This window comes from Suncus etruscus, chromosome 7, assembly GCF_024139225.1.
Source record: "Suncus etruscus isolate mSunEtr1 chromosome 7, mSunEtr1.pri.cur, whole genome shotgun sequence".
NCBI classification, from domain to species: Eukaryota; Metazoa; Chordata; class Mammalia; order Eulipotyphla; family Soricidae; genus Suncus; species Suncus etruscus.
This window is the reverse complement of record NC_064854.1, coordinates 21,696,382-21,708,531: the sequence shown is the minus strand read 5'-3', so window position 1 is coordinate 21,708,531 and position 12,150 is coordinate 21,696,382. Positions and strand designations below refer to the sequence as shown.

The 12,150-nt window shown below is 40.4% G+C and overlaps 1 protein-coding gene across 1 annotated transcript in view; it reads left to right on the top strand.

The window, feature by feature from the left end:
* Window positions 1-11,205, top strand: part of ITGA8 (integrin subunit alpha 8) — a 169,383-nt gene extending 158,178 nt beyond the window's left edge. The window contains 3 exon segments of the mRNA XM_049777530.1: window positions 4,239-4,340; window positions 9,274-9,396; window positions 11,119-11,205. Of these exon segments, the coding sequence (XP_049633487.1) occupies window positions 4,239-4,340; window positions 9,274-9,396; window positions 11,119-11,205 (312 nt within the window).
* The last annotated feature ends 945 nt before the right edge of the window (window positions 11,206-12,150 follow it).

The window sequence follows — 12,150 nt, the reverse complement described above, 5'->3', positions numbered from 1 at the left end:
GTCTCTCTCTCTCTCTCTCTCTCTCTCTCTTTAAGGCAGAAAGCTGACAGTCTGACAATGCTTAATACTCATGCTTTCTGACATTCTGGTCACAGAAAGATTTTGTCATGGTTCATTCTAAATGGTTTCCTGTTCTGAGACTGTCATGGAAAAAAGTTTCCTCCTTTATAGTAAGTTTAGGTCTACAAACAAGTAGGAAGCTTACAGACAGTTGACCTGGATTCGATCCCCAGCAACAACTATGGTTCCACAAATCCCACCAGGAATGGTCCTGAGTGCAAAATCAGGAGTAAGCCCTCAAACAAACAACAACAAAATCTTTCTAGTAAGTTTCAAGGTTTACCAACCCTGCACATGTTTGATCATCTCACGAGACTTTGTCTCTGGTAATTATTAACTATTGAGCCTGCCAATAGTGAATGGAGCCCTGCACTGAATTCTCCAGAAGGAACTCAGCAGAGTGAAGTAGAAGTAGAAATGTTGGTCATGTGATTAGTCACGCTCTGTGTTGAACCCACTCAGAAATGTCACCATTTGGTATTTTCTCCAATTGGTATCAATGTTCTGACATTTAATGGCACTGTGGTCCTCAGCTAAACCCTGTGCAGAAGTATAGATGAGGCAGGCAGGGGGCTGTAAACTAGAGCATTGATGACTTAGGAAGAAGAGAAGAAAGGAGCATTTTTTTGGAGAAGGAATGGTTATAAGGGTCAAGTTCAAGGCTCCAAAGATACTACCAAAGGATAGTAACACCATGATCCAGCTGCTATTTCAATTCTGTCTTTAGGTACTGGCAGCCATTATATTACTTGAGTAGATTTGCTCCATGAGAGTGGAGCGTGTATTTAACTTAGAATGAAGCCATTACAGAAAGGGCACAGCAGAAAGCATTCAACTCATTGCTTTCCCTGAGTATAATACTTACAAATACTTATACTAGTCTCTGATGTCTAAAGGTAGGAGAGTAGGAATTTTCAATGTTGAATCAGCTGATCATAGCCAACCAGCTCCCAGGTCTGTTTCTTGGAGGTTTGGGCTATCTGAAAAAATGAAGAAGAAAAAAACATTCATTTTCCAACTGTGAAGAGTAGAAGATACTCTGATTTGGGAGAATAAACTTAAAATGGAGAACTGGTGGATCTGTAGGCTGCATATAGACTGATCCTTTGTCTGGGTTCCAGCCCCAGACTTCCAGTTTTCACTGCTGAATTAAATAGCAAAGGAAATCACACCCATGAATAGCAGTGAATAGCAGTTCTCACTCAACAGGCCTTCTTTAACAACTTCCTAAGCTCCGTGTTCTAATCAGGGATCCACTTCAGTCATTGAATGCTGCTGTTGAATTGATATTATGCCAGATGAGTTCTTGTAATAACCAAACCCTCTGAGGTCCACCAGAGTTGCTAAAGTTCCCCTTCTACCTACTGTTGAGGTACAACAGGCCGGACAACACAGAAACATTACAAGGCATGCTTTATTCCTTTCATTCTTCTACAACCCAAACTGGGTAAACTCAAAATGTATCACAAAGCAAATCTCATCTCAGATTTTCTGAGTTGGAGTGTGGCACCTGATTCCAGGTGTTTCTGAGATGCAGCAAAGCACAGTAGTTCAGAGACCCTTAGAGATAACAGGAAAGATTGGGAAAGATGGAAAATAAAAGAAAGAATCAAACTGGCCCAGAGCAGAAGGTGGAAAGGAAGTAAATGACGGAAGATGGCTTCAGAGAAGTACATTTCTCCACCATTTGTATTCTAGAGACCAGATCTATCTTCTGTTCAAGAAAGTCCACACTCAAGAATGTGAGATGAAAACTTTCTATTGGGTGACGCAGTTGGGGATGATGTTCTCTTTTACTTGATTTCTTTGCCAAGACTTGAGCTCAAGCATAGGACAGTTATTTTCTAAATTCATTCCTAAATGAACTTGGAGAACAAAAGAAGAATTACTGCAGGTTGGAGATCCTGGCCTAAACCTACATATGTTGCATAGGATGACCTGACATAGAATCTTATCGCCAATTTGTTTTGTGAGGCTTGTAAAGAACAAGGTTTGAAATCATCAAATATGTACAAAGTTTCTAAACATTGATTTTTATATTTTATAAAAATACCATTCTACCCCTCTCATTCTCTCTCTCACACACACACAAACACACACACACATACACAAATACATACACATACACAATGAAGTTTTCTATTAAAATGAAACTGCCAGAAGATAAGAGAATAGCAGGAGAATAACAGCCAGAAAAAAAATTCTAAATGAATAAAGTTACTTATCTTGGAATGCAGGGGTGGAAAGAAAGAAAAAGTCAAAGATACAGTGACTTAAATTCTTTTGCATACACTGGGATGTTCTTATCATGGAGAGAGAAAATGGAAATTATTGGAGAAAAAAGTAATTCTACCAACAAGGAACTAGTAAAAAAAAAAAAAGGTTAAGAAAATGCTGGTCGGGCCCGGAAAGATAGCACAGCGGCGTTTGCCTTGCAAGCAGCCGATCCAGGACCAAAGGTGGTCGGTTCGAATCCCGGTGTCCCATATGGTCCCCCGTGCCTGCCAGGAGCTATTTCTGAGCAGACGCCAGGAGAAACCCCTGAGCAACGCCGGGTGTGGCCCAAAAAACAAAAAAAAAAAAAAAAAGAAAATGCTGGTCATCTAATAAATTGAATTGGCCTCAAACAAACAAACAAAAAAAAAAAACAGCATTTGAGTATAGATAGTAATGGTATAGTATTATTTAATAACAAGCACTTTCTGAGAGAAAACAAATGCTATGAATTGTAGAAATTTCTCTAGCATTACTCATGCTGGTTCCCATGACGTAAATACACTCTGCATGATGGATTCCAAGTTGGGAGTTCTCTCAATGTGGCATCACAGAATAGGGGTTGTGAAGATTCTGATGGAATGTTCCATCAGTTCACACTTTTCTACCAGATACAACAAGCACAAATGATCTCGACTCTCCCTATCAACAAAACACAAGAGATCATTAGGAAGGGCTGATTCTTGATGTTTATTACGTCTTTTAAAATATAAGTTACTGAGGTTCACAAATGGAAATTTGAAAATGTGTTTCTGCTAAGCTGGCACTCAAAATTTTTGACATTTTACCAGTCTGCTCTCAAATGCTAGTATGAGTCGGTTATAAGTCACCCCTGGATAGATCTAATTATTGATTTACAGTAAATGGAGTATAGAAACTGAAATCTCATAATGGCTTGCCTTGAGTTCAGCTTAACTATTTTCCCTTGACTTGAATATACAAGAACAAATTATACCATAACTTTTGACTGGAAAGTTCTATATAAAATACGGAATGGGGGCTGGAGAGATCGCACAGTGGTAGGGCATTTGCCTTGCATGTGGCCAACCCTGGAAGGGCCTGGTTTAATTTCCAGCATCCCAAGTGGTCCCCCAGCTGGCCAGGGGTGTTTTCTGAATGCAGAGCTGGGTGTGGCCCGGAAACCAATCAATCAATGAATCAATAAAAGAATAAAGTTTAAAAAAAATACTGAACGGCTGAATGGTCCAAGGTCACTGGTCCTTAGCCAGTAAGAATTGGCTTGCCAGAGACATTTTTGACTGTCACTCCTAGAGGAGTGATATTAGCCAGCAAAGAAGTCACAGATGCTGCTGAATACCCTACAATGCCCAGGACAGTCCCCCTCATCTAACCCCAAATCCTAATAGTGCTATGCACAGCCACTGAGCTGGGTCTCCTAGATAAGACAAAAATGTGATCATTTGTTGCAATCTATTTTCTGCCTGTCTCCTAAGATATTTGGGTGATAAGAATTGTGTCACTCAATTCCATTTCTGCCTTCAAGCCTCAGCAATAGCAATTTTATATGTGTGTGTGTGTGTGTGTGTGTGTGTGTGTGTGTGTGTGTGTGTGTGTGTATATATATTAAATCTTGCTATTTCATTGTAGGGTTCTAATGTCCTTTTTCTATTTTAACCTTCTTATACCAAGTCTGAATGAGAAGGCAAATCTTTGTTGGATGGCAGAATGAACGGTTCTATGAATATCTGAACTGATACTGAGTGGATGGAGGATGGGGATGGATGAATCATGCATAGATGATGGATGGGAAATGAAAGTGAAAGAGAAAAGGGGAAGAAATTTGTATCTTAGAAATAGCAAATACGGAAAACAATTGGAGGACTGCCAGTAGAATTTTTAATGTTCTACATGGAATAAACCTAAATAAATATTTTTACTTTCAGCGAAAAAATGATCCCTACTCCCTTGCATCCCTGGTGTCCTTTGAAGTTAAGGAAATGCCTTATAAGGATCAACCAGCAAAACTACCAGAAGGAAGCATAGCAGTGAGTATTCTTGAAAAGAAATTCAAGTGCAGATTATTTCATTAAAAGGATCTTTTGGCTGAGGTGTAGCTCGGTGATACAGCAGGGACCTTACACTGTGAGGCCCTGGGTTGGAGCCTTGGCACTGTAAAAAAAAAAAAATCAGAAATAATCATTCTTATCTGCTGTTGAACCTGTTCCAAAATTGATTATGTAAGAAAACTTTTCTTCTTTACTGTCTTCTTAGTTTAGTCTGAAAATGTCTTCGTGTTGTTTGATCAAATGTGTAAACCTTGGATAGAAGTTTATACCTCCCAAATAACTGGGCATGAGTAACAGTATTTTGACTACAATGATTTTGCTAGAAATTCAGCAATGAGTCCAAACCCACATTTTATCAGCTCACATGGCAAGGACAGTGTGAGAAACATTGTCTGTCCCAGATGGAATCCAAGCCTTGACTATCACCAATTCCTATCAACCTGGGTCTTTGAACGAAATGCTAAAGTTTCGTTTTTTCTTACCTAATCTAGTTTTAGTCATTTAAGGTAATCCACTTAATGTAATTTTCAAACCAGAGGCTGCAGAGAGTTCAAACCCTTAAACGACTAGACAGACCTTCACAAATGAGACTTTGCTCTAAGACCTGCCTACAGTAGGTCTGAGGTGGGTCTACCAGGGGTCTCAAACTCGAGGCCCACAGGCCGTTTGCGGCCCTCTGTACAACATTTTGTGGCCCTGCCCTAGAGGAATCTTTTTTGTTTTGTTTTGTTTTAGTTGTTTGGGTCACATCCCCCAATGTTGAAGGCTTACTACTGACTTTGCACTCAAGGATCACCCCGACTTTGCCTCCTGCAGCCCCCAGGTAAATTGAGTTTGAGACCCCTGGTAGACCTTGGGTAGGTCTAGTGTTGGGTTTGCTGAGCTCTGAGAGTGAGAATTGAGCCAGGGAACTAAGACTGAAAACCTTTAATACTGTAGCAACAAAATTCCAAACAAATAAACGTCCTTGTTATTCTCCCTGACTCCACCTCACTCCCTTCAGAAAGTTCTCCTTCACTGAGGCCAGTCCATTCTCATTCTTTTGAAAGAACTGTGAAAAGGATGAATAAAAAAGGTATCTCTAAAGCCCTAAAATTGTGTCTGAAACCAGTAACCTCCAGGTCCCAGTTACTCCTGGTGATGGACCCGAGACATCTGGGCCTTCTCTGGCTGTGTGAGAAAGGCTGGAAACTTCAGAGATTTGCTCAGCTGAAGACTTTCTGTAAACTTCGGTGGCATCCTAAAGCCAGTCTCCCCACAGCTTTTTTCACTTAACTCGTCTCTCTTGCTCTCACAAGATGTCTGCTATACTTTGGATTTATGTTCAGCCTAAAAGACAGAGACGTTGGGGGGTTCATAGAAGATGTTCATCCAAAGACGTTCAAAGGCTCGGAGCTCCAGGGAAGATAAATCTGAGCCCTTTGGTTTCCTCTGAGCATGTGCACCACAGCAGAAACACATGTTTCAGCCAGTCGCATCCAGTGGGGAGCTCTGTGTCCTGACCACAGGTGACAGCCTGCTGTTGGCGTCTCTCAGAGGAGCCCCCAAGGCTCCCTCCCCACTGCCCTTGTTACTGCCTATTTTTAAAGGCTTGTTATCTTCTGGAGGTGATTTACCACTCCTTTCAGGAAAAGGTTATTGGAAAAACATTTCAAATTGCTCAAAACCCCTGGATCCCTAGAGGTCTTGCCTGGTGAAAGTCAATCAGATGAGAACTGATTTCTCTGGGATTGGTCTGAAAGAACTGTACTCTGTGCATGGGACTGGCTGACTCTTTCCTTGGGAGTTTCCTAACGTTTTGGTAATGGTCTAAGTGTTGAAGAATTTGAGGGAGCTCAGAATTCCAGTTCCTCCTCAGCCAGAAGAAGAGCTCCCCCGTTTTTTTCTTCAGTAATAAGGATCCATCACATATCATCTGTTTGTTTTTCCAAAGCTCTGCTGAGAACTGATGCATTCATTTGTACTACCTTTGCAAGTTGCTCGTAATTCGGGCATTTCTGGAAGTCTGTGTAAACTTAATGTTTTGGAGAAGGTAGCTGTTTTCATCTGCATCTTCTGTATGTGTATGTGTGTGTCTGTGTGTATTTATGTGTATACGTGTGTGTGCATACAACCAGTTAGCTCTTCCTGGAATGTGGCACGAATCATGTAAGGGAAGACACCAAATCATTACAATAATGCACAAAGGAATTAATAACAAGAAACATTTTTAAACTTCATGATGAACTTTGGCATTTTTGTCATGTGACAAGAGCCAAATTTTTACAGTACATACCTACACAAATAAGTACAGTTGCCTAGCATAACTCCACAGGTAGTTATTATAAGATAACTCATAACAATCCTTCCTGGATTTTTTTTTTGGTTTTATTTTATTTTGAGATTATACCCAGTGGCATTCTGGAGTGGCTCCTAGTTCTGTGTTCAGAAATTACTTCTGGAAGGCTCGGGGACCATATGAGATGCCAGAGAGCAAACCCAGATCGACTTCATGCAAGACAAATGTCCTACTTGCTGTGCTATTGCTCCAGCACAACAATCCTTATTTAAAAGTTCATGCAGAGGGGTTACCGAGGTAGTTCAAAGGTCTGATGTATGATTCACATATAGAAAATTCTGATTCCATCCCCATCACCATGCAGTCCCCCGAGTACCATTAGGAACAAGCTCATAACACTGCTAGGTTGTATTCAAACACAAACACAATATACTAAGACAAAAAAAAAATCATACACAGTGAAACCATTCAATGTAAAGAATTATAACACTACCAGACCCTTAAATGTATTTTTTAAATTAAATCATTGGAGTTTAAATGTACAAGACATAGTTATCTTTTGGGGCCTATTTAAATGTTGTTTAAAAATACGTGCTTAGCTAGTTGGTTTTCTGTTAGTGTTTTCTTCCAAATGATACTGTAGGTAGGATATCTTTGTCCACTTATTTAAAACCATCTTGTGACCCCACTGAAGTGTATTTATATAAGATTCTGTGATACATAAATATAGATGTCAACATTAATTATAGTTTCAAATACAAGGGAGCTTTTTCCCTCGTACCCTGCTATATTATCCAAATAAACAACAACATATCATAAATGTCCAGAAAAAAATGTTGGCATATTAAGAATTTATTTATGGCCTTTCAACCATAATAAAGAGCAGCAATATTTATGATGAAGCTAGGATTAAATGTTCCTACTTAGCATGACTTTAATAGCACCTCAGCCACTTATAATTTATGGACCTCACTTCCTAAAACTGCAGATAATTATAAATAAATTGGTAGAACCATATTATTCTCCAAGTACTTCTGAGTATTGACACATTTCTTTAAATAGTTCTGAATTATTGAAAATAAATTAAAATAGATGGTTGATTCATGCTATGTGGGTTCTCCTCACTGATTCTATATTTCTCAGAGGATAAGTCATTCAAACTGTGTCTTCGTCTTATTAACTTTGCCTCATTCACACAATCCCCCCAAGCTCCTGTTTTTGCGCCAGCTGGCAAGATTTTTTTTATTTGTATGGTAGAGGAGCTGGTCATTGGAGACACATGCCCATCTTCTTTATTCTTTGTCGAGGAGCATTTGGGTGGCTTCTGTGTTTTAACTTCTTTCACTCTGCCATAAAGCACCAAGGTAATAAACTGCGGAGCTTCAAGTTTTCATGTTCATTGGGTATAATCCAGAAGTGGATTGTTTGGTTATTTGGTAGATTTACCTTCAGCTTCTTAACAAAGTTCCATTCAATTTTCCAAAATGGTTCTACCAGTTTACATTCCCAGGATATATACATTTAATCTGGATGCACATGACCCTGAGATTGTCAAAAAGTGCAAAGGAAAGAGCCTGGCCTGGTGATTTCAACATTGGCAGCTTCTTCACTTAAGGGTCCAGAGGATTGAGCTAGGAGATGCTTTCTGGCCCCAGTAAGTGCAGTCCACACAGATTGCTGGTTGCTGCTCTTATTTCCCTCCAGACTCCATCTCTTGCAGCAGTGGAAAATAGAATGAATCCAGCAAGCGCTGGAAGTGGGATGCAAGGCTGAAAGCAGCACTATCCCAACAGGGCAATTTGAGTTGTCTCAGTTATTCCAGCTCTTACAAATTCCAGCTCTGTCCCTCACTCACAGTGCAGAGTCCAGAGCCAAAGAGGCAGTGCATGGAAGAATCACTGACAGTCACTGGGACTCCTTCTCTGTGACATTTGGGGTTGTACTATGTGTCTAACTTCCTCCATCCAAACTTTCAGTTGCTCCCTGCTCAATGAGATTCATTCATTTCTGTGGAGAGATTTGGCCCTTCATAGACCTTCCTTTTAGCCACTGGTACATAATGGTCCTGCACAAGTGAAGGTCATTCCTTCCTATGCAGCTTAGTCATGGTTCACCAAAATCCTATCCTGGTTTGGTTTGTTGTTTTTTGTGGGGTTTTGTGTTTTGTTTTTTTCTGGGCTAGTATAAGTCAAACACCCTCAAGTTTTCAGTAATTTTATACTCCTTGGGAAATCTGTCCTGCTCTTCTGTTTGAATTCATGTACAAGACTCTTAACCACTTCACCCTTCCCTAAGATGATATCAAGGAGGAAACTTGGTCCTATAAGAACTTCCCCTTGGGGCTGGCGAGGTGGCACTAGAGGTAAGGTGTCTGTCTTGCAAGTGCTAGCCAAGGAAGAACCACAGTTCGATCCCCCGACGTCTCATATGGTCCCCCCAAGCCAGGGGCAATTTCTGAGCGCTTAGCCAGGTGTAACCCCTGAGCATCAAACGAGTATGGCCCGAAACCTGCCCCCCCAAAAAAGAAAGAAACAAAAAAAAGAACTGCCCCTTCCCACCCACCCCAAGTTATCTTGCTGAATGCTGCTATATTTTAGACTCTTTCCAATTCGAGCACATTTGTTTCTGTTTCAGATTAAGACATCGGTTATTTGGGCAACCCCAAATGTTTCCTTCTCTATCCCTTTATGGGTAATAATACTAGCAATACTTCTCGGATTACTGGTTCTGGCCATTTTGACCTTAGCTTTATGGAAGGTAAGTTGATTCAATTTCTTTGTCTTCTTTTGGAGTGGAGAGGTCGCAGAGGGAATTTGGAAAGATAAATGTAGGAATTGAGAAAGACAGTGCTAATAGGCAGGCTTTGGGGTTTGTGGGGTTATTTCTTTTCTTTTTCTTTTTCTTCTTTTTTTAAAACAGTCTCAAAGACATCAGGGGAACATCGTTACCTTGTTTGCTTTGGCAAACTTAATATGCTTGCGTAGTTGACATTCAAGAAGACTGGGACTGTGTAATGTTGCTTTTATCTCCATTTCTGGTAAATAAACATATAGACTGAGACATGATTAATTAAGACCTGTGATCTTCTTATTGCTTAGAGCAATAATGTCATAATGAAGACTTCTTGCTCTAGTTTAATTAACCAAGCTCTTCAGCATTTTACTGACATGGTACAATCATCAATCTTTCCAGATTTTTTTTATAAGCCCTCACAGATGCAACTAATAAAGAACAATTCCTATTTTTTTAACCTTGGACTATCAATTAAGCTAAATAAATCAATCATGTTATAATATCCCTTGGACTTGTTTTTTTTAAATCTTGCCAATTAATTCAGTAGGAAGCTTTAACTTAATCTTTAATGTATTTTAATCAAAGTTGTTGGGGTTTTATTTTTTTAAGTCTAAAATAAGAATTAATTTCTGGCCCCCAAACCAACACATCTGCCAAGTTTCCTGGAGCTTTTGATGACCAAATAGAAACACTGTCACAATTACAAATCGAATGACTCTGAGAGTAATGAATCTATCGCGTCTTGGTTAACTGCTATTGCTGTAGTTTTCCAAAATCATTTTTAATTTAAAACATGTGGTTCACTTAATAAACTGAGAAAACCTTGTCTTTTAGGTTAAATGGTGTCTTGAGATGATCAGTAGCAGCTGTTTTGTGCTCTTCTCAGCCCACACAATCTAATGTGAATGAACAGAAATAGAACTTGATTTTATGGTGTTTAGAACTAGAACTAGACCAATGTGCTACTACTGGGATAGCACCTACATTTCCATGGTACAATTATAGGTTCTAAGTGAAATATATTCCACAAGTCTGTTATTCCCCTCTCAAAAAAAAGCTTACTTGGTCATTAGGAAGCCCCAGTTGATGGGTTGGTCTCCCAACATCAGAAACCATCCAGGAGAGTTTCCAGAGTTCAATGAAAAGACATATTCTTCTAGCCCAAATAATTGAGGAGAATGATGGTCTTAAGATCCATTCTTCCCTAAATTTCTGGTTGAGCTTTGGAAAATTCACAAAGTATTGTAGAAAAATCTAATTCTGATGTACTATGTAACACCCAATGCCAAGAGACTTAGTATATGGGCTACATCTCTCCATACCTTCCTATGCTCAACTCAGCAGAGCATCCCTTCTCCTGAGGGAAAAAAAAAAACACTCCGAGAGAGAGAGAGAGAGAGAGAGAGAGAGAGAGGGAGGGAGGGAGGGAGGGAGGGAGGGAGGGAGGGAGAGAGGGAGGGAGGGAGGGAGGGAGGGAGGGAGGGGGAGAGAGAGAGAGAGAGAGAGAGAGAGAGAGAGAGAGAGAGAGAGAGAGAGAGAGAGAGAGAGAGAGAGAGAGAGAGATGTTAGGCCAAGCTTCAGGTCCCTCAGAGGAAAAACCCAGAACATAACAAACTTAGCAAAAGAAGTGTCACAAATTCCAAGGGAGCTGAATCATTCGCCTTGACTTTTTTCTCTTCTTTGCAGTGTGGGTTCTTTGACAGAGCAAGACCTCCTCAAGAGGATGTGACCGACAGGGAACAGCTAACAAATGAGAAAGGCCCCGATGCCTGAGATGCAACTGCCATGACCTAAAAGAACTGCAGCTGGGGTCCAGTTCAACGAAAAGAAAGAACAGAGGGTGCAGCACCCCTATTGCTGGGGAATCCATGGGCCTGAAGACACTCCGTGCTACCAGGAGGTGCTGTCCGGGTGCCCAGTGGGGCGGGGGTATCCCCAGCATGGCAGAAAGAACTGTGGCAGGTTTCCTTTCGCTTTTAGCGTTCTGTATTGGCAGACACTTCGGGTAAGAAAACTGAGCTTGCTCTCCAGGTAAAACCAACTCGCCAAGACAAAATGCCTGAATGACTCAAGACTTTAGAAGGTGAACCAGAATGGAACCTTCCAGCACTACTGTATCTAGTAAAATATCTGACACCTCCCCATGGAAAAGAAACATTTCGAATGACCCTACAGCTCAGGGAGACAAACCTATGTTGTTGGTTCTGTGAAAGTACTTCAGACCAAGAGAATCTTGTAAAGGAGTAGACCAACTTATTTATTGCTCTTTTCTCTAGGCAGATCTAAGCCAACCAGGATCTGAATTAGATACTGCTTATTCACTCACTCTCAAATTTGTTCACTCAGTGTCCTTCTAAGCTAAGCATTTTGAACAGGCAAACAAGTAGCATTTCTTGGGAATTCAGAGAGCCTTAAGGGAAAAGCAAAATGGTATTGGGAGACAATTTAACTGAATACCTTACTACCTTCTAGTAGAAATAACTTTCATTCACTGTCCAGAGTCTCACATCTGCTTAACTAAGCTTTGCACAGGTTGCATTGATCGTTCCTTTTATTGGAAACATAATTTGGGGGTTAGAGAGGTAACTCAGTGGGCTCAGAACATATTTTGTATAGGTGTGACCAGGTTGATTTCCACTAAGAGAAATTCCCTATCACATCCTGTGTAGAGTTTCAAATTAATGGTACAATGTCTAGAGTACATGTAAAGGACCAAAG